The 18,479-nt window shown below is 37.5% G+C and overlaps 1 protein-coding gene across 42 annotated transcripts in view; it reads left to right on the top strand.

Moving 5' to 3' along the window:
* TFDP2 (transcription factor Dp-2) overlaps positions 1–18,479 on the top strand; it is a 178,476-nt gene that overhangs the window by 148,576 nt on the left and 11,421 nt on the right. For 27 of the 42 annotated variants that reach the window (XM_082712442.1, XM_082712435.1, XM_082712438.1 and 24 more), the window contains 4 exons: positions 1,611–1,773; positions 6,436–6,582; positions 10,193–10,261; positions 14,802–14,953. In XM_082712442.1, coding sequence (XP_082568568.1) covers positions 1,611–1,773; positions 6,436–6,582; positions 10,193–10,261; positions 14,802–14,953 — 531 coding nt within the window. The remainder of the gene's footprint in view (positions 1–1,610; positions 1,774–6,435; positions 6,583–10,192; positions 10,262–14,801; positions 14,954–18,479) is intronic. The other 15 variants (XM_082712451.1, XM_082712436.1, XM_082712440.1 and 12 more) reach the window with 1 other exon arrangement.

Below are 18,479 nucleotides of genomic sequence, written 5' to 3'. Positions count from 1 at the left end.
TTTTTTAATCCTTTTATCTGCCTATGGACATTAGGTTAGTTCCATTTCTTGGTTATTGTGAATAATGCTCAATGAACACAAGAGTACAGGTACCTCTTTGAGATCCTGATTTCAGTTCCTTCGGATATATACCCAGAAACAGGATCACTGGACCATATGGAAATTCTATTTTGTTTGTTTTAAAATATTTTATTTATTTATTTGACACAGAGAGAGAAATCACAAGTAGGCAGAGAGGCAGGCAGTGGCGGAGGGAAGCAGGCTCCCCACTAAGCAGAGAGCCCAACGTGGGGCTCAATCCCAGGACCGTGAGATCATGACCTGAGCCGAAGGCAGAGGCCCAACCCACTGAGCCACCCAGGCACCCCTGGAAATTCTATTTTAAATATTTTGAGAACCTCCATACTTTTTTCATAGCGACTGTACCATTTTTCATTCCCACCAACAGTGTGCCAGGGTTCTAATTTCTCCACATTTTCACCAGTGCTTATCTTGTTTGTTTTGTTTTGTTTTTTAATAGCCATCCTAACAGATATGAGGTAATGCCTCATTGTGGTTTTGATTTGCATTTCTCTAATGATTAGTGATGTTGAGCACCTTTTCATACACCTGTTGGCCATTTGTTTGTTCTCTTTGGAGAAACTTCTGTCCATGACTTTTGCCTATTTTTAATTGGGTTATTTGGGGTTTTTTTGTTAATGAGTTGTTGGAGTTTCTTAGCTATTTTGGCTATTAACCCCCTGTCAGATAAAGGGTTTGTAAATATTTTCTCCCATTCCATAGGTTGCCTTTTCATTTTGTTGATTGTTTTCACTTGGCTCTTACTCAAGCAAATCTTTCTCCTCTAGGTTAGTTAAGATGTCCCTCTTCTCAGTTCCCATGAACTTGTAAATAACTCTGTCTTGGCACGTAACCTTACTACATTGGAATTGTCTGTCCTTATAGGTCTGATTTGTCTCCACTGTCTTCCCCCCCACCCCCACCCCACAATGAGATTCATACTAAGGGAAAGGATTTTGCCTCAGTTGTCATTTTTGTATTCTATTCCCTACTGCAGTTCTTGGCATATAGTTGGCATTCAGAAATTGGCAGAACTAAATTGAACCCCTGAAAATGTAATAAGTTATCAGAGTTTAGGACTAAGCATTAACCAAAGTTAAAATAATTGAAGACTTAGATCTTTTATTAATACCAATGACCTCTGTTTGAAATTTGAGTAGATAAATGAAACTGAGAATAGTGGTACTTTAATTTTATGTGAAAAGGAACTGTGGCACACACAGAATACAAAAAAGGTAAACATATAACTACCAGGGCAGTGTTTTTGTCTGTTCTTCTCATGGATTTATTCCCAGTATGTAGAATAGTACCTGGCACATAATAGTAAGTAATGGTCAGTAAATATTTATTGAATAAATGAATGATGTGTATAGAAAACACTCAGCTTCATACTTTATTTGCTTTAAGGCAAAAATTAAGTTCAAAACATTTCTTCATTCGAATTCAATTTAAAATTTACCACTTAAAGCAGGAATCAAATTACTATATTCTCCCATTAGTTTTATAAAGGAAGTCTAGTATATAAATATGTATTTTTTTTTCTCTTTTAGTAAACGAAGCAAAAAAGGAGATAAAAATGGAAAAGGTTTGAGACATTTTTCCATGAAAGTGTGTGAGAAAGTTCAGCGGAAAGGTACAACGTCATATAATGAGGTGGCTGATGAGCTGGTATCAGAGTTCACCAATTCAAATAACCATTTGGCCGCTGATTCGGTAGGTACATCATGCATGTGACTTTGACTGGAACGGCGAAATAGTATATCTCTGGGTTGACTGTCATTTTTTAAGGACTCAGACTAGCTGGGGAATCCCCAACTCCTTTACCTGAGGGTTTCATATTACCAATTGGGGAATTCTTTTGTTGTTGAGTTTTTGTTAGTTTTGTTTTTGAAAGCGTTCTTTTATTATATATTTAAACATAAAGATTAACAAATATTCTTAAAAATCTACTTTTTGGGGCTACAAAAGGAACATACTTTTTTTTTTTTTTTAAGATTTTATTTATTTGAAAGAGAGAGAGAAGGGAGCACACAGCCAGGAGGAGGGGCAGAGGGAGAGGGAGAAGCAGACTCCCTGCAGAGCAGGGAGCCTAACTCGGGGCTCCATCCTAGGACCTTGAGATGATGACCTGAGCCGAAGGCAGACGCTTAACTGACTCAGCCACCCGAGTGCCCAGGAATATACTTTTCTCAAACATACTTTTTATATTTGAATGACTTGAGATGTGTTTCTGAATTCATTAATGTTTCTTCTATATCTAAGCCAATTTGAAAAATTTATTTTGTTTATAACTGAAAAATAATGTATGAATGTGTCTAAAAAAATTCAGTTGTACCAAAGAGTATATAATAAAAATCTCTCTCTTTTTCTTTTTAAAGATTTTATTTATTTATTTATTTATATTTGAGAGAGCACAAGCAGGGGGAGCTCAGAGTAAGAGGGAGAAGCACGCTTTCTGCTAAGCAGGGAGCCTGACCTGGGGCTCAATCCTAGGACCCTGAGATGATGACCTGAGTCAAAGGCAAATGTTTAACTGACTGAGCGACCCAAGTGCCCCACAATATCTCCTTATCAAGACCTTAATCTGTTTCTTGAGATTCTTGAGTATCATCCCCCAAATTCCTTATGCATATACATAATAAAATTCATTTCCTTTTTTTATTTTTTAAAGATTTTATTTATTTTAGAGAGCAATAAAGAACAGTTCTGTCACTTCCAGAAGGTTCTTTCCACCTTTTGTAATCTGTCCCTCCTTCTCCCTCTATCCCTAGGCAACCTTTGATCTGCTTTTCATCATTATAGGTCAATTTGCATTTTATTTAAATTTAATCATATTGTATGTACTCCACAACAATTCTTTTTTTTCCCCCACAATAATTTTTATAACCGTTCTTGACCTTAGTGGAAATAGTTATAGTCTTCCAACCTTAATTATGACAAAGGTTTTATTTTTGAGATGATAGCAACCATAATTTGATTTTTTTTAAAGATTTTATTTATTTATTTGACAGAGATCACAAGTAGGCAGAGAGGCAGGCAGAGAGAGAAGAGGAAGCAGGTTCCCCGCTGAGCAGAGAGCCCAGATGCAGGGATCAGCTTGATCCCAGTTTCTTTCTTAACTAAAAAAAAAAAAATCAGAAATGGATACTGAATTTAATCAAATTCTGTATATTTTCCTGAAAACTGAGGAGTTTTACACTGACACTCACAAATGAGATCCGTGGGATTTTCTTTTCTTTTTTTTTTTTTTTTTACCATCTTTGCAGTTTTGATTTGCAGTGTTAATGCTGTCTTTTTAAAATTTAGAGGTTTTTTTCCTCCTTATTCCTCTTTTTCTCCATTATAGGTTAAATAGCATGGATTGTATATTTCTCTTCCCTGACATGTTACAGAAATCATCTGTGATACCATCTAGGCCTGTCAATTTGGTGGGGGGATAAAGCTTAAATAGTATTCTCCATTTTTTCTTTGGTAATTAGTCTGTTTAGAATTTCTGTCTCACTTAGAGTCAGTTTGGTATTTTATGTTTGCTTAGAAAATCCTCCATTTCATACCTGTTCTCAAAATTTATTTGCATTATTTTTCTCAAATCACCATTTCTTAGATTCTATACTGACCCTCCTGTTTTGCAGTTAATTTCTTTTTTATCTTCATTTTTCTTTAAATTATTTATTTATTTATTTATTTATTTGACAGAGAGCAGGAGCACACAAGCAAAGGGAGGGGAGAAGCAGGCTCCCCGCAATGTGGGGCTCAATCCCAGAACCCTGGGATCATGATCTGAGCCAAAGGCAGATGCTTAACCAACTGAGCCACTCGGGCACCCCTTTTATCTTCATTTAATATTCTCTTTCCTGGGGCGCCTGGGTGGCTCAGTGGGTTAAGCCTCTACCTTCGGCTCAGGTCATGATCCCAGGGGCCTGGGATCGAGTCCCGCATAGGGCTCTCTGCTCAGCAGGGAGCCTGCTTCTCCTCATCTCTCTCTCTGTCTGTCTGTCTCTGCCTATTTGTGATCTCTCTCTCTGTCAAATAAATAAATAAAATCTTTTAAAAAAAAAATATTCTCTTTCCTGAAGTTACTTGTTATTTTTCTGTTCTATGATGTATACTTTACTTTTATTATTTTGTTTAGTAATTAAAATCTTTATAGCTACAACTTTTCCTCTTGTTCACTGCTTTAGCCATTTCCCATTGATTCTGATATAATGTTATTCTTTAAATATTCTGCACCTTTGGTTTTCATTTCCTCTCTGACCTAAAAATGGCATTAGAGTCTTTATAGTTCCTGATGATAGGGATTTTTGTTTGTTTTTCTGGGTTTTTACTTTTTACTGAGTTTTTCATTAGCTGTGATCAGAGATCGTGAGTTGAATTATTTATATTTTGGGGGGGTTGCTTTGAGTTTTTTCTTGTGAGTCATTCTTTTCTCTGGCAACTGTAGAGAAGGTACGAACATTCTGATTCTGATTAAAAGTGGAGGTTCTCAAAATGTACTACAAGACTCCATATGACCTGGCCCACCATTACCTCTCCGATCTCGTCTCCTGTTATGCACTCTCCCAGTTACTACACTCTAGCCACCTTATAATAAAGATTATATTTTGAAATGATAGCAACCATAATTTGATCTTTTTAAATAAACATTTCTTTCATTTTTCTTAATTAAAAATATCAGAAATGGATATTGAATGTAATCAAATTCTGTATAGTTTATCCTGAAAATTTAGTAGGAGGAAAATTTAGTAGGAAAATTTACATTGATGATCATGATTGAAACTGGTGGGTTTTTTTGTTTTTTGTTTTGGAGTGAATATGCCAGATATATTCCTTATCAGGCTCACTATTTCCTTTGTCTGAATCTCTGCTAAGGAGCCATATGGTTTCGCTCTCCTCTCCAGTTTTCTCTCAGATGTTTCTGTACTGGAGCATTTCTTAGTACATTTCATCATCTAACATACATTTTGACTAACCACTCCCATCCCCATCCCTGGATACAAGTTTGGGGGGTTTTTCTTCCTGTTCCCTGCTGTGTGGGGGATTTGTTTGTTTGTTTGTTTTAATAAATTGGAAGGTTTGTTCTTTTAGTTCTTTAATTGGTTATCTTTATAACTTTAAGTAACTTCATTATTTTGTTTCTTTTGTTTGTTGTCCCCTATAAAACCAGTATCTGTTGGTTATGAAGGAAAAAAATTAATATGCTTGTATTTACTTGCATCTCCCATCTTTCCTGTTTAGCACAAATTCAGATTGAATATATTAGTGGTAGTTGTTAAAAGAATAATATTATTATCGTTGTTGTTATGACTTTAAATAAATATGTTGTACCAAAACCTCTATTATTAATGTACTTCATCTGTTTGAATAGTTCATCTGCTTTGGATCCCGTGCCCCTTTAAATATTAAAGAGAACCTCACTCAGCAGGCCTACTTCGGTTTGTCTCCTGATATTTTTTATTATATTATCATTATTTCTACAGGGTCAGGATTTCTAATATTTACATTCACTTCTGTAACTTCAGTTTCTCCCTTCAAGTCAAGTTTCTATATTCAGTTTTCTCGACCATCCATTATTATCACGGCATTTGATTGATTGGATTTTTCATAAGAACTGCTTGTCCACAATAAAATAAGAGTTTTTTTCTTTGCATAATCTAAGTTAAGACAGTCTCCTTATTGAGAAAAATCTTGCTTAAAAAAAAAAATCAGCTGAAATAAACAATGTGCTTTAGTGATCTGTGTGATGACATTTTGGTGCAAGTTCCCTATTTTCATTGTAGACTAGTAATAGTTTTCAGATCAGCACTAGTCCTTGGACCACATACTTGAAAAGCACTGTTTTACCTAACTAAAACATGCATCCTTAACTTTTCAAATTCTTATAATATCCTCCCAGACAATGCAGGGTTTTAGCCCACTTTAATTAATACATCCATTACCCCTTTCTGATATATACTGTTGTCACATATGTTAGTTCTATATATATTCTTGACTCCACAAGACATTCTTAATTTATAAAGTGAGTGTTACTTGAAATATACCCACATATTTGTCTTTCATGTTCGTCTTCCATCCTGCATCTCCAAACTTCTACCTCGTATCCCATCCATCTTTCTTCTAACTGAAGAATGCTGCCCTTTAGTATTTTTTAATTTAGAACTGTTGCTAACGTAATCTTTATTTTTTAGAATATTTTATGTTTTAGATTGTTTGAAAGTATCTTTATCTCATCCTTACTTTCGAAGGATATTTTCACTGGGTATAGAGTTCTTTAAACACTCCTAAGATATTATAATAATAATATTAATTAAATATCCTAATATCCTGTGACTGTATCTTAAGCCTTGAAATTTATCACTCATTAAAAGTATTTTTTAGCAGGCTTATGACCAGAAGAATATTAGGAGAAGAGTTTATGATGCTTTAAATGTGTTAATGGCAATGAACATAATTTCAAAAGAAAAAAAAGAAATCAAGTGGATTGGCCTGCCTACCAATTCTGCTCAGGAATGTCAAAATCTTGAGGTAAGTGGAAAAATCTGTTTTTAGATAGTAGTTTATTCTATTTTACATAAGAGGCATTTTATTTTATTTTTAAAGATTTTAATTATTTATTAGAGAGCACAAGCAGGAAGAGTGGCAGGGGGAAAGGGAGAAGTAGACTCCCTACTGAGCAGAGAGCCTGACACGGGGTTCCATCCCAAGACCCTGGGATCATGACCTGAGCCGAAGGCAGACACTTAGCTGACTAAGCCAACCAGGCACCTCTATAAGAGGCATTTTAATTTAGGAATACATATAATATTAAAATATTTCTAATTGTTCATGTATACTATTTTTTTTGTCAGACTCTTTGTTGAATTTTAGAACTGGAAGGAGATTTAGAAAGGTATATAGTTGACTAATGAGAGACATAGAGATTTCTTAGAAAACGTATTTTATTCTAGTTTAATTGTGAACACTCTAATAATAAATTTTTGACAACTCATAAATAGAAATAATATGTTATTTGATGAAATGCTTGCTGTATGGATCAAAAAAAAAAAAAAGGATCAAACTGGCTGTTTACTTTTAGTGTTTAAACTTTTGTCCTTGATTCTCGCATCAGTGGCAACAGAATGGTATTTCATCTGTATCTTTATCAGAAAGGATAGAATGTTCGGTGAACATGATTTTGGGATGCTATATGCAAAAACATTTTTTATCCCATTAACTTCAATTATTATAGAAAATCTTTCCTATATGAGCATGTGCCCTGACCTACTGGTTTTAAATTGATTTGACATAATTGTACTCTCATGGTCATAAATGGAATACACTGAAGTTAAATATAGTTTCTGGCAATAAATATGGTTGATTTCATGTTTTTATTAGTCCTTTTTCCCCTCAGCAAATCAAAACTTATTTGATATTATTGTCCTTGTGGATAGAGGGAGAAATCAGACATTCATCAGGAGCTGTAGAATGTTGGGGTGCCTGAGTGGCTCAGTCAGTTAAGCATTTGCTTTCAGCTCAGGTCGTGATCCCAGGATCCTGAGATTGAGGTCCCACATTGGGCTCCCTACTCAGTTGGGAGGGTCTGCTTCTGCCTCTGCCCCCTCCACTCTACTCATGCTCTCTCTCTCAAATAAGTAAATAAAATCTTTGAACAAAAAAAATGGTTGTAACCTGGCGATTCACAGACCTGTACCCCTGGAGATAAAAATATATGTTTATAAAAAATTAAAAATTAAAAAAAATGGTTGTAGAATGTTATTCATATGCTATCGTGGAAATGACCTCCTTTTCTCCTGATAGAGTAGAATTTGAGTATCTTTTTTTTTTTTTTTTAAGTTTTTTTCTCTAATTTTTTAAAAGATTTTATTTATTTGTCAGAGAGAAAGTGGCAGGTAGCAGGAGAACCAGGCTCCCTGCTGAGCAAGGATTCGAATTTGGGACTCGATCCCGGGACTCTGAGATCGTGATCTGAGCTAAAGACAGACACTTAACTTAGTAAGCCACCCAGGTATCCCGAGGATCATTTTTATTACCAGTAATAGTAAGCTGATAACAAAGCCTCAACAAGCAGAAATCTATTAGCAGTACCTAAAGATTATACAAGACAGAATCTTTGACCCCAGGAACTTTCATTCTAATTGAGGAAAGGAAAAATGTAAAAGAAGTTACCAAAACTGTGGTCAATTATTCCTGTGAAAGACATATATACAGATGCTCTAGAAAGGGAGGTAAAGGAGGGCTTTACCAAGAAAAGAAACAATTCCTTGAGCTCAGTGATGAGGGAGGTGTAGGCGTTTGCCCAGTGGTTTAGGGCAGGGAGGGCCTTCCAGAAGCAGACATAAGAAAGCATGTACACAGCTGGGTGTGACCAGAGTACAGGCAGGGCTAAAGGGGATGGATTTCTAAGTATGAAGCTTTAAGGACCTGATCCTGGAAACAGTGGGAAGCTTTTGAATATAAAGAGGAAGACTGATGGGACATATTCAAGGGATCATTCTCCTAGTGAGGTTGGAAGTTGAACTAACGGGAAGATGAGGAGGGAAATTGAGGGGGTGGCTTGGAGATGGTCTGAGTTAAGTCAGTGTCATGAGGTTGGAGAGGTGTTTTACAGGTAGAATTGATACAACTTGGCTTGGTGTTAAATGGGGGTATGAGGGACAGGTAGGGGTCTGGCCTGTCGCAGCTACAGATAGAGGGGGGAAACTCTTTTCAAATTTAGAAAGCCACATAGATTTTTCTAGTGAGTCTTAAGTAATTTAAAATGAAAGTGCTTTAGTGGTTAGATGAAAAATGAGAAGAAACTCTTGGTGCAGACTGGAGTAGATGGGGAGCAAATAAGAAACACTGTTAGAGGGGCACCTGGGTGGCTCAGTCAGTTAAGTGGCTGCCTTTGGCTCAGGTCATGATCCTGGGGTCCTGGGATCGAGCCTCGCATCGGTCTCTCTGCTCAGTGGAGAGCCTGCTTCTCCCTCTCCCTCTGCCTGCTGCTCTGCCTACTTGTGCCCTCTCTCCATCTCTCAAATAAATAAATAAAATCTAAAAAAAAAAAAAAGAAAGAAAGAAAGAAAGAAACACTGTTAGAGTTGACAAGAAAAATGTCATGTTTGATGTTACTCACTTTTGCCCAAAGACACAGTGAGGAACTCGTCTATGAGGAAATTCAGACCCTACTAACTATTTAGTTATTAAGTTAACTATTAAGTAATAGTTGTGCGAAGCTGGGAAATTTGTCCCATAAGCATGTTCCTTACTCTACAAGTAGAAATTTTGTATTGAATATGTAGGCTCTCTGTATTAGGAGGTATGCCTATTTAAAAGTCAGTTAAACTGAAATCTTAAATGAGATCTTACTGCATTCTTTGGGTTGGGGGTAATATAAGAAAGTAATTAATAGTAAGGTCTCTGGAACCAGATGGCTTAGATTCAAATCCTGACTCTTGCCCTTCGCTAGCTATGTGACCTTGGGCCGTTACTTAACCATATGCCTCCATTTCCTTACATGGAAAATGGGTAACAATAGTTCTCACCTCCTAGGGTCTTAAGAAGATGCTTTAAGATAATGTGTGTAGGGAGGGAAAAAAGATCATGTGTGTATGAAGTGATTAGTTGAGTTGCTGGCACACAAAGTATTCATTAAGTGTTAACTATTACTCTGGTTAGAATTTGAAAATAGCAACAAGTACCGCATATTTAGTATTTATGAAGTGGATGGGTTTCATTAATAATAATAGTTACCACAATTCTGCTATCATGGCTACTTGCATACCCCAACCCCTGCTCCCCAAAAAGGTGTGATATGCCTTTATTGATGTTGGTTGTTAAAATGGATTGAATTTTAAGGAAAATTCTTTTTTTAAGATTGGTTGATTTATTTTAGAGAGAGAACACAGAGCATGAGCTGGGGGAGGGGCCGAAGGAGAAGGAGAGAATTCCAAGCAGCCTCTGCACTCGTGCAGAGTCCAATGCGGGCTCTAAAGATCATGACCTGAGCTGAAGCCAAGAATTGAACACTTAATGGACTGAGCCACCCATGCACCCCTAAGGAAAATTCTTGATATCTGAGAATGGGGACCTGGAAAGTGAGCAGTACTTTATACTCTCCATATGTTCATGTTATTTTGTAACCTGTGTTTTAAAGATAGAGAAGCAGAGGAGGATAGAACGGATAAAGCAGAAGCGGGCCCAGCTGCAAGAACTTCTCCTGCAGGTAAAGAAGCTGGGATGTTTTTCATTCTTTTTGGTACCTATATTCTGCTACTCTACTTACTTGCTTTTAGCATTGGTGTTTTCTCCTTTGGTTGCCTTTTGAGTAGTGTCTGACGGGACCGCACTAGGGCGGCCTCCTCCACATCTGAGCTCACCACCATCTACATGGTCTGCCTTTACGATGATTGTCTCTCACCATCATCATGGCCTCATGACAGGTCACCTACCCTGTGCATGACTTATCTTATGCATTACTACTGACACTTATTCTTACTCTGAAGAGAAACTGTTAGAAGTCCTTTTGTGTGTGTTTATTTTAGCCCTAATTTGGAATATCAAGAAGTAAGGCTCATTAAACTTCAAGCACTTAGAGTAAAATTATCAAATCCACCTGTAATAACTTATTATCTGTAAATATGTAAAGATTCAATAAACTCTGTAGAAATACCAAAAATTAAAATGCACTTCTTTTTAAGAAAATTAGCTTTTATAATGTAATAAGGATCCCTATATTTACACTGTTTTGGATAATTGCCTGGAATTTGGATGGTTTTTCAAATATAATAGAGCCAGTGTATAAAATCATTGAGATAAAATCACATGGCCTTTTTATTATTATTATTATTATTATTATTTATTTTTGGTAGTTGTAGTTGCTGTAAAAATTCACTTTGAGCAGTACACTGGGGTCATTTTCAGTGCAGTCAGAAACCCTTTTTAAAATGAGCCCAGAGGGTCTTTATGCTTTTTTATTTTTTAATCAGCAAATTGTCTTTATATGAAAAGCTTTCAACCACTCATGAAATCCACTTTAATTTCACAATTTTAGATCCTATTTAATTTTTTAGGTGAGTCCACTTTTCAGAAATAAAGGTAACAATTAAGTTACCAAATATTGTAGCAGTGTTTTCCCAAAACACTCCCTTTGTCTAATGGACAGAATAGGTTAGGTATTCTTAAATATTCCACATTTTTGTTTTTCACTTTCTAGATGCTTCTCTTAGTTTATTTCACCTTCATATGTAAATCAGAGCAGCAAGAGAAGAGCATTTAACCCTTGCAGCGAGCTCCTTATGATCTGAGAAGGAAGTAGGAAAGGAAGTAGACCAGGGGCAGAGAAGTAGCAGCAGATAGAGCAGAGATTGCCCAAACACAGGCAAGCTCCAAAGGTGATGTTCCGCCCTGAGTAGGCCGCCACTTTCTTCCTTGCTGGGTTCTGTGTCTGCTTTCACTCCAAACCCTGCAGGACCTACCTGAGGAGCTAGCACTAGAGCAAGCATTTTATGTATTTTTCATACTGGATTTCCAGATAAGGTTTTGTTTGAAGAGTATTCTGCAGCTTATAAAACAAAACACTTAGAAGAATTTGAAAGCTGATGGTTTTTTCCTGTGCTCCTCCCTGTGGAATTCTGCCTTCTGCAACCTGGCCTGCCAGGCACTGGCTTCTGATCCGAGCTCTCACTTCCTTCTAAGCTCCCCTCCCCTGCCTCTGCTGTTCCTGTCCCCTCAAGGCTTCCCACTAGCTCTCACTCCTTCACCTCTGTGCTAAGCCTTTCTCGGATTTCCTCAAAATCCTCATGGAACATTTTGGAGCCTGATTCTTGGCATAATGTTACTAAGAAAACTTGTTTATCAGTATGCCTGTAATTACCTGTTTATCAGAAAGAACGGTGCTGGGCATGATCACCCTCGTGCAGGGGGGATATTCATACCCCTAGATAGCCTTCATTAAGAAGCAAGTTGAATATTTTTTCCTCTGCTTATCTTTGTACAGTGTATACTGTTGTTTTTTCTTTTTTTTTTTTTAAGTCCTAAATTTCTTTTCCTCTTCTGTATTTCAAACTCAATATTTATAGATTTCAACCCAGGGGCAACCTAGCTGTCAACATTTATAAAAGTAGGCCTCTCTCAACATTAAAGTGAAACCCAAAGTATAACTGAAAACAGCCACTCTCTGGTCTTCTGGTGGACATACACACAGCCTATTTCCTGCTAGTGTTTTGTTTCTCTCTCATTCATCAAGTACCATTTATGAAGATACCACAGAAAGTAAATTAAATGTGTCCCTGAACATTAATAATTTACCATGGCAAAGTTGGCTTAATTTCTAACAAGTTAATGTCACCACTCACTGACATCACATGACACAGGTCAGTTTTACTTAACTGCCACCACTTTTCATTTATCCTTGGTTAACGTAGATGAGAAAGGGTGTGAATAGATGGTATCTATAGGTAATCCAGATACCCTACTTTTATCTGTATAACTATCCCTACCAGCCATTAAACCTTTTCCAGGGCTGCTAATACATAGCAAAATGAATGTGTGAGCCTCTGTTCCGCCTCTAAAATTGATGTTAATGAGCCTGGAAGAGAACGGAAGGCTGAAGGAAATCAGTCAAAGGACAACAAAGGAAATCTACCCAAAATAAATGGGAGGTGACTTTTCTTTTTACTGTCTAAATAACACTATGTATGTTATTACTGGTTTCTTCACCTGAAAAATCTCTGTACACGTATTGAACAGTCACTGAGTCATACATATGACGTATTGAGTCATATATATCTAAGGACTCTTATTTACTACTGTTGATACTCCCTCCTATCCTGAGGCCCTGCTACAGCAGTAGGGCCACAAAGTGAGGGCATAGTATGAGGGCATCTCCTGAGATGCTTTTTCTGGTAGAAGGGAAGAGAATCTAGCCAGAAGTAGTCAAACATTTAATTCTTTTTCTCAGTTTTACAGTATCAATAACGTATTTTTTTCAACATTAAATATATTAAAAAATGAATATAAAGCAGCCCTTACTCTTTACTAGCAGAAAATAATGAAGTATAACTTCAGTAATGTTTGATAGTATTGATAGTGATAGTCCTGTGTTTTGTTTTGTTTTGTTTTAGAGAGAGAGAGCACACACACACACCAGCAGAGGGGAGAAGGAGGAGCAGGCTCCTCGCTGAGCAGGAAGCCTGTCATGGGGCTCAGTCTCAGAACCCTGGGATCATGACCTGAGTTGAAGGCAGACACTTAACTGGCTGAGCCACCCAGTTGCCCAGAAGTGATAGTTTTTTGATAGTGATTGATATGGATAGTGATTTTTAGACATAGTGCTAGGGCTAGAATAAATTGGCATCCCTTCTGTTTTATGAACTTTAGGCATAAATGTTCACTTTCTAGGGATAATACCCAGTCGTTTTAAAATAAAAGTAATCTTAATTAAACTTTTGTCAAGGCTCAGAACCTAAAACAAATAATCCTAGGATAAGATTGCTAAAACATAGAAAAGCAACTTAAATTCATCCCTACTGGGCAAATATGAGACATGCCAATAAAAGGGAATGAGTGGATCTGACTTTAGGAGCATTTAAAAAACCATTCTGGGGGGCACCTGGGTGGCTCAGTGGGTTAAAGCCTCTGCCTTCAGCTCAGGTCATGATCCCAGGGTCCTGGGATCTAGCCCCACATGGGGCTCTCTGCTCAGCGGGGAGCCTGCTTCCCCCTCTCTCTGCCTCTCTGCCTAGTTGTGATCTCTCTCTCTCTGTAAAATAAATAAATAAAATCTTTTTTAAAAAATAAATAAATAAAAAATAAAAACCATTCTGTTTCATGAGTAGATAAATAAGTTGAATTGCATAGTCTTTCTTGCTGTGGATTTCTCTGGTACATTTGCCTTATTAAAAGGGCGTGAGCAATCACTTCTTTGACTTGCAAATAATGGTTAGAAATAAAAGTAGCAGCAAGACTCAGTATCAGGATTAGGCCTTGATCTATTTTATAAGTGCCAGCCCTCAGTTTCTTGTCTGAAAGATGTCAGGTGAAGGGTGGGTCAGGTCAGACTCCAGCTGTACCCTGTGGATGCAGGAATTCTGTGTAGGTGCCCTAGAAACTCGGGTGAGTGAGGACAGAGCCGTTGGGCTCTGGACCCCCTCCCCCTCTGCCACCAGCCATAGCAATGCTACTTTCATCTGTTTTACGTAATTGTCCATAGATTTCATTTGAAGAAAGGATTCTGTGACTTTATAAAGTTTGCATATCCCTGAACTAGACAGATTAAAAGGTGTATGTAACCCCCAACTCCCAAGAATCTATTAGATAAGTGGAAAATACAAGTTCTCTTGGTATCACTTTCTCCTTGTCACTCTAAGAATCTTAGAGTTGCATTGGCTCCTGGGCTCTTGCTGATTTGTAAGATCCTGTCTGTGGATGACGGAAGCCATAGGCCCCATAATTTACATTAGGATGATGTTAGACATCATTTAAAAGTATGTGTTTTCCCTTGAAATGTATCTGAGTTAGATCATTCAAATCTTTTTTCCTAAGTATTTCATTTTCGTTAAGTTATAGGTAGACAGCCTTTTTAATATCTCTAATTTCTAATATTATTAATACTATTTAATAGTATTTAAGGCTTCTGATAGTATTTAAACTCTCTAATTTCTAATTCTCTAATACTATTTCTTGAATGTATTTATTATAATTCATTGAATCCCAACTCCCTTATCCACATTAAATGACGATATTCTTTTTCTTGATCATTACAGCAAATCGCTTTCAAAAACCTGGTTCAGAGAAATCGGCAAAATGAACAGCAGAACCAGGGTCCTCCAGCTCTGAACTCCACCATTCAGCTGCCATTTATAATCATCAATACAAGCAGAAAAACAGTCATAGATTGCAGCATCTCCAGTGACAAGTGAGTGGAGAACTAGGGCTGGTCTCCCAGAAACACATTCTTATCATTCACAGCATAAAGAAGGGTGTCCTTCATTATCTGAACCCTCTGAGGCTGACCTCCCTGGGGTGCAGACATGGAGTGCTGCCATCTACTAGTGCATTCTTCATCACTCACCCTCTCAACCCCTGTCTTGTGCCTGGCACTGTCCTATATGCATTGTGGCCCTAGACCCTAGCCAAAGTGCACGTGTATGTACATGTTATGTGGTAACCCTGGGCAAGTAACTGCCTTAAAGTTGACCATCAGTGAGAGCCTGGGATAAGGTGGATTCACTGGTGATTCGCTTCCATGGTTTAGTGTGGAAATATTTTAGGTTAGCATGTGGCATTAAGGCAATTGTTTCTTTGTTTTGCTCTATCTGAGTTGAGTATGCTTCTCTTTATTAATGAATGCAGAGGAAAATGCTAGATGCATTCTCTGCTTGCTTTTTTTCTTACTTACTTTATAACTAGAAGTTTATACCTTTTGATAACCTTCAACACCTCCACCTCTGGCAACCACCAGTCTGTGCTCTGCATCTATGAGTTCATTTTTTTTTTTTTTTAGATTCTACATATAAGTGAAATCATACAGTATTTGTCTTTAATTTATTTCAGTTAGCATAATGCCCTCAAGGTCCACCCATGCTGTTGCAAATGTCAGAATTTCCTTCTTTTTTATGGCCAAATATTCCATTTATGCACAAACGTGTGTGCACACACATATACCACATTTTCTTTATCCATTCATATTTCAGTGGACAGGTCGTTTATCTTGGCTATTGTAAATAATGCTGCAGTGAACACGACGGTGCAGTTTTCTTTGTGAAATAGTGATTCTGTTTCCTTCAGGTAGATACCCACAAGTGAGATTGCTGAATCACATGGTAGTTTGTGTTTTGTTTTGTGTGTGTGGTTTTTTTTTTTTTTTTTTTTTTTTTGAGGAACCGCCATACTGTTTTCCATGGTGGCTGTACCAATTTACATTCCCACTGAGATTTTTTTCACATTTTAACTAAAGTTGATGATGATATTTATCATAGCAAGTGAAAAGTAGCAGTTTTAAAGATACTGCTAAGGATTAATTGTAATTTGTAATTTGTAACTTTACCCTTCATGAGAACAGTAGTGGTCTTCAGGCCATGACCTGTGTCCTGAGATAGTTAAGGAAGTAGGGTTGTGGAGTGAGACAGACCCAAGTGTGGATTGTGACTCCCCCATTTAGCTGCTTCAAAGCATTTTTTAAAGAACAAAAGGGCATGATTCCAAGGCCTCTATCACATCCTAGCCTTGTGAGGCTTAAATACCATTATGTCTTTAAAGGGTCTGACCCAAGACAAGCACTCTACAAATATAGCTGCTGTTATAAGGAGTCAGCATATAATCTATTGACCAAATTGGGATTCATTTGAAAGCGAAAGAGGCCCAGTAATTACATCAGTCCCACAGGCATAGTCCAAGCCTGTGGTCTCCATGCAGCTACAGCATTGCCCTGGGGCTTTGCCTTCCCTTGTTTTTCCCATTGTTGTCTTAGGTGGTGTTGCTTCCCCTGTTTATCTTGATTGCATACAGAGATTCTAGGTCACTTAAATAAGAAGGTGCCAAAAGAAAAACAGTGAGCAGGAATTTCAAAAGTGTTTGATAATTAAGAAGACTATAGACACAAGGAAAAATAGTATGAAGTCAGAAGATTCATTTTTCATTCTGTCTGCTAGCAACATAGTGTCTTAACCTTTCTGAGATCTGGTTGCTTCCTCTTACAAAAGTGAGAATTACAGTATTTAACTTGCTGGTTTTCAAAAGTTACAGATCAGTTCTTAAAGGACCCAGCCCTGTGGTCAATAATGGTATGTATCTGTATTACTATTCACACAGTTGCAAAATCTTCACAAAAACCTACATCTATAGGGACTGTTAACATATATTCTCATAAAACTGAGAATCCTAGAAAATTTTTAACATACTAACAGGAGAAGCAAACTTAGAATTCTAGTTTCTCTCTCCAGTTAGCCTCTTGTTTTGTAAGGGATTATTAAATTCTCTTCATCACTTAGTGTTCTAAGTCTAAAAAAGAGTAGCAAGAGAATCTGGGAACCATTGACCTAAGGGAATTATGGATTCTGTTCATCCCAGGCTGGGGCCTGGTGAGGTTTCTATCCCTCGGTGGTTTACTGACTCATGCCCTTTCCTGGCCCTCCTCTGAGTGAAGGGAAGGAGGCTATGAGCAGCTTGTAGAAGCTTGTTGCAAGGTAGGTCCTAAAGCCTTGTCTTTCAGTTACTTTGGTGATGCAATCTTTTCCCCTTAATTAGCCTGGAGGCTTTTTCACAATGGGAATTAAATTTACAGAACCATCTGCTTTTAACATATGCCAGGAATCATCCCTGTGACAGGCATTTTTTTTCCCTGAAAATTTGTTAATGTCCTTTATTCAGATTTATTATAGTTCAGAATAATTTTACCTCCTCATGACTTTAGTAAGAATTTCATGACAACATAAACCCACCACTGTGCCAGAATACTCACTGCACTCCGTCTCCATAGGACTGAGGCCTGTGGGTGAAGGTGCCCCAGGGTCTAGCCTAAGAATCAAAAAGACTATGCTTTCCTATATTTACTTTTCTTTTTTTTTTTTTTTTTTTTTTTTCAGATTTTATTTATTTGGCAGAGAGAGAGAGCACAAGTAGGCAGTGTGGCAGGCAGAGAGAGAAGGAGAAGCTGGCTCCCCACTGAGCAGGGAGCCCAATGCGGGGCTTGAGCCCAGGACCCTGGGATCATGACCTGAGCCAAAGGCATATGCTTAATGACTAAGACACCCAGGCGCTCCTGTATTCACCTTTTTTGGGGTGTTGGGCATCTGGGCATCCTGATTTGTTACTTTCCTTTTTTAAGGTTTTCTTTATTTGCTTGAGAGAGCACAAGCAGGGGGAGCAGCAGATAGGAGAAGCAGGTTCCCTGCTAAGCAAAAGGCTGGATGCTAGACTCCATCCCAGAACCCTGGGATCATAACCTGAGCTGAAGGCAGCCACTTAACCAACCGAGCCACTCAGGCATCCCTGATTTGGTATTTTTCAGGAGCATTTGGAAATGTTCTATACATTTATGTGGCACTTTTTCTTTAAGTTGTTTCACTTCTTAGGCTCTTAAGACAGGATCTGAGTTTTGGTTCATTTGTGAAAAGTCATGCATTTATTGCTTATCTAAAGTATGCTTTAGTTAACACTTGATTCAGGAACATTAAGCAAGCATCCAAAATGGGGTTTTTCCCTCAAACCTAATAGGCCAACTCAGAATAGGGTTGTCATATATTAAACTGAAAGGGCTTTCTTAATAATTTGACTTTTGTGACAAAGCTTGAAAAGTATTGGCTTTACACCAAAGTTGTCCCCTGTTTGTAACAGCTTAATGAGGGCTGAAGTTTATGGACTCCTATTTCCTGTCATAGGAAAACTGTTTTAATTGGGAAAGTGGCTTATTTGAGATGTCATTCCCCTGAACACAGCAGAAT

The sequence above is a fragment of the Mustela nivalis genome, assembly GCF_964662115.1.
Source record: "Mustela nivalis genome assembly, chromosome: 1".
NCBI lineage: Eukaryota > Metazoa > Chordata > Mammalia > Carnivora > Mustelidae > Mustela > Mustela nivalis.
The sequence above is the reverse complement of the archived record's forward strand: the minus strand, read 5'-3'. Positions and strand labels throughout refer to the sequence as shown.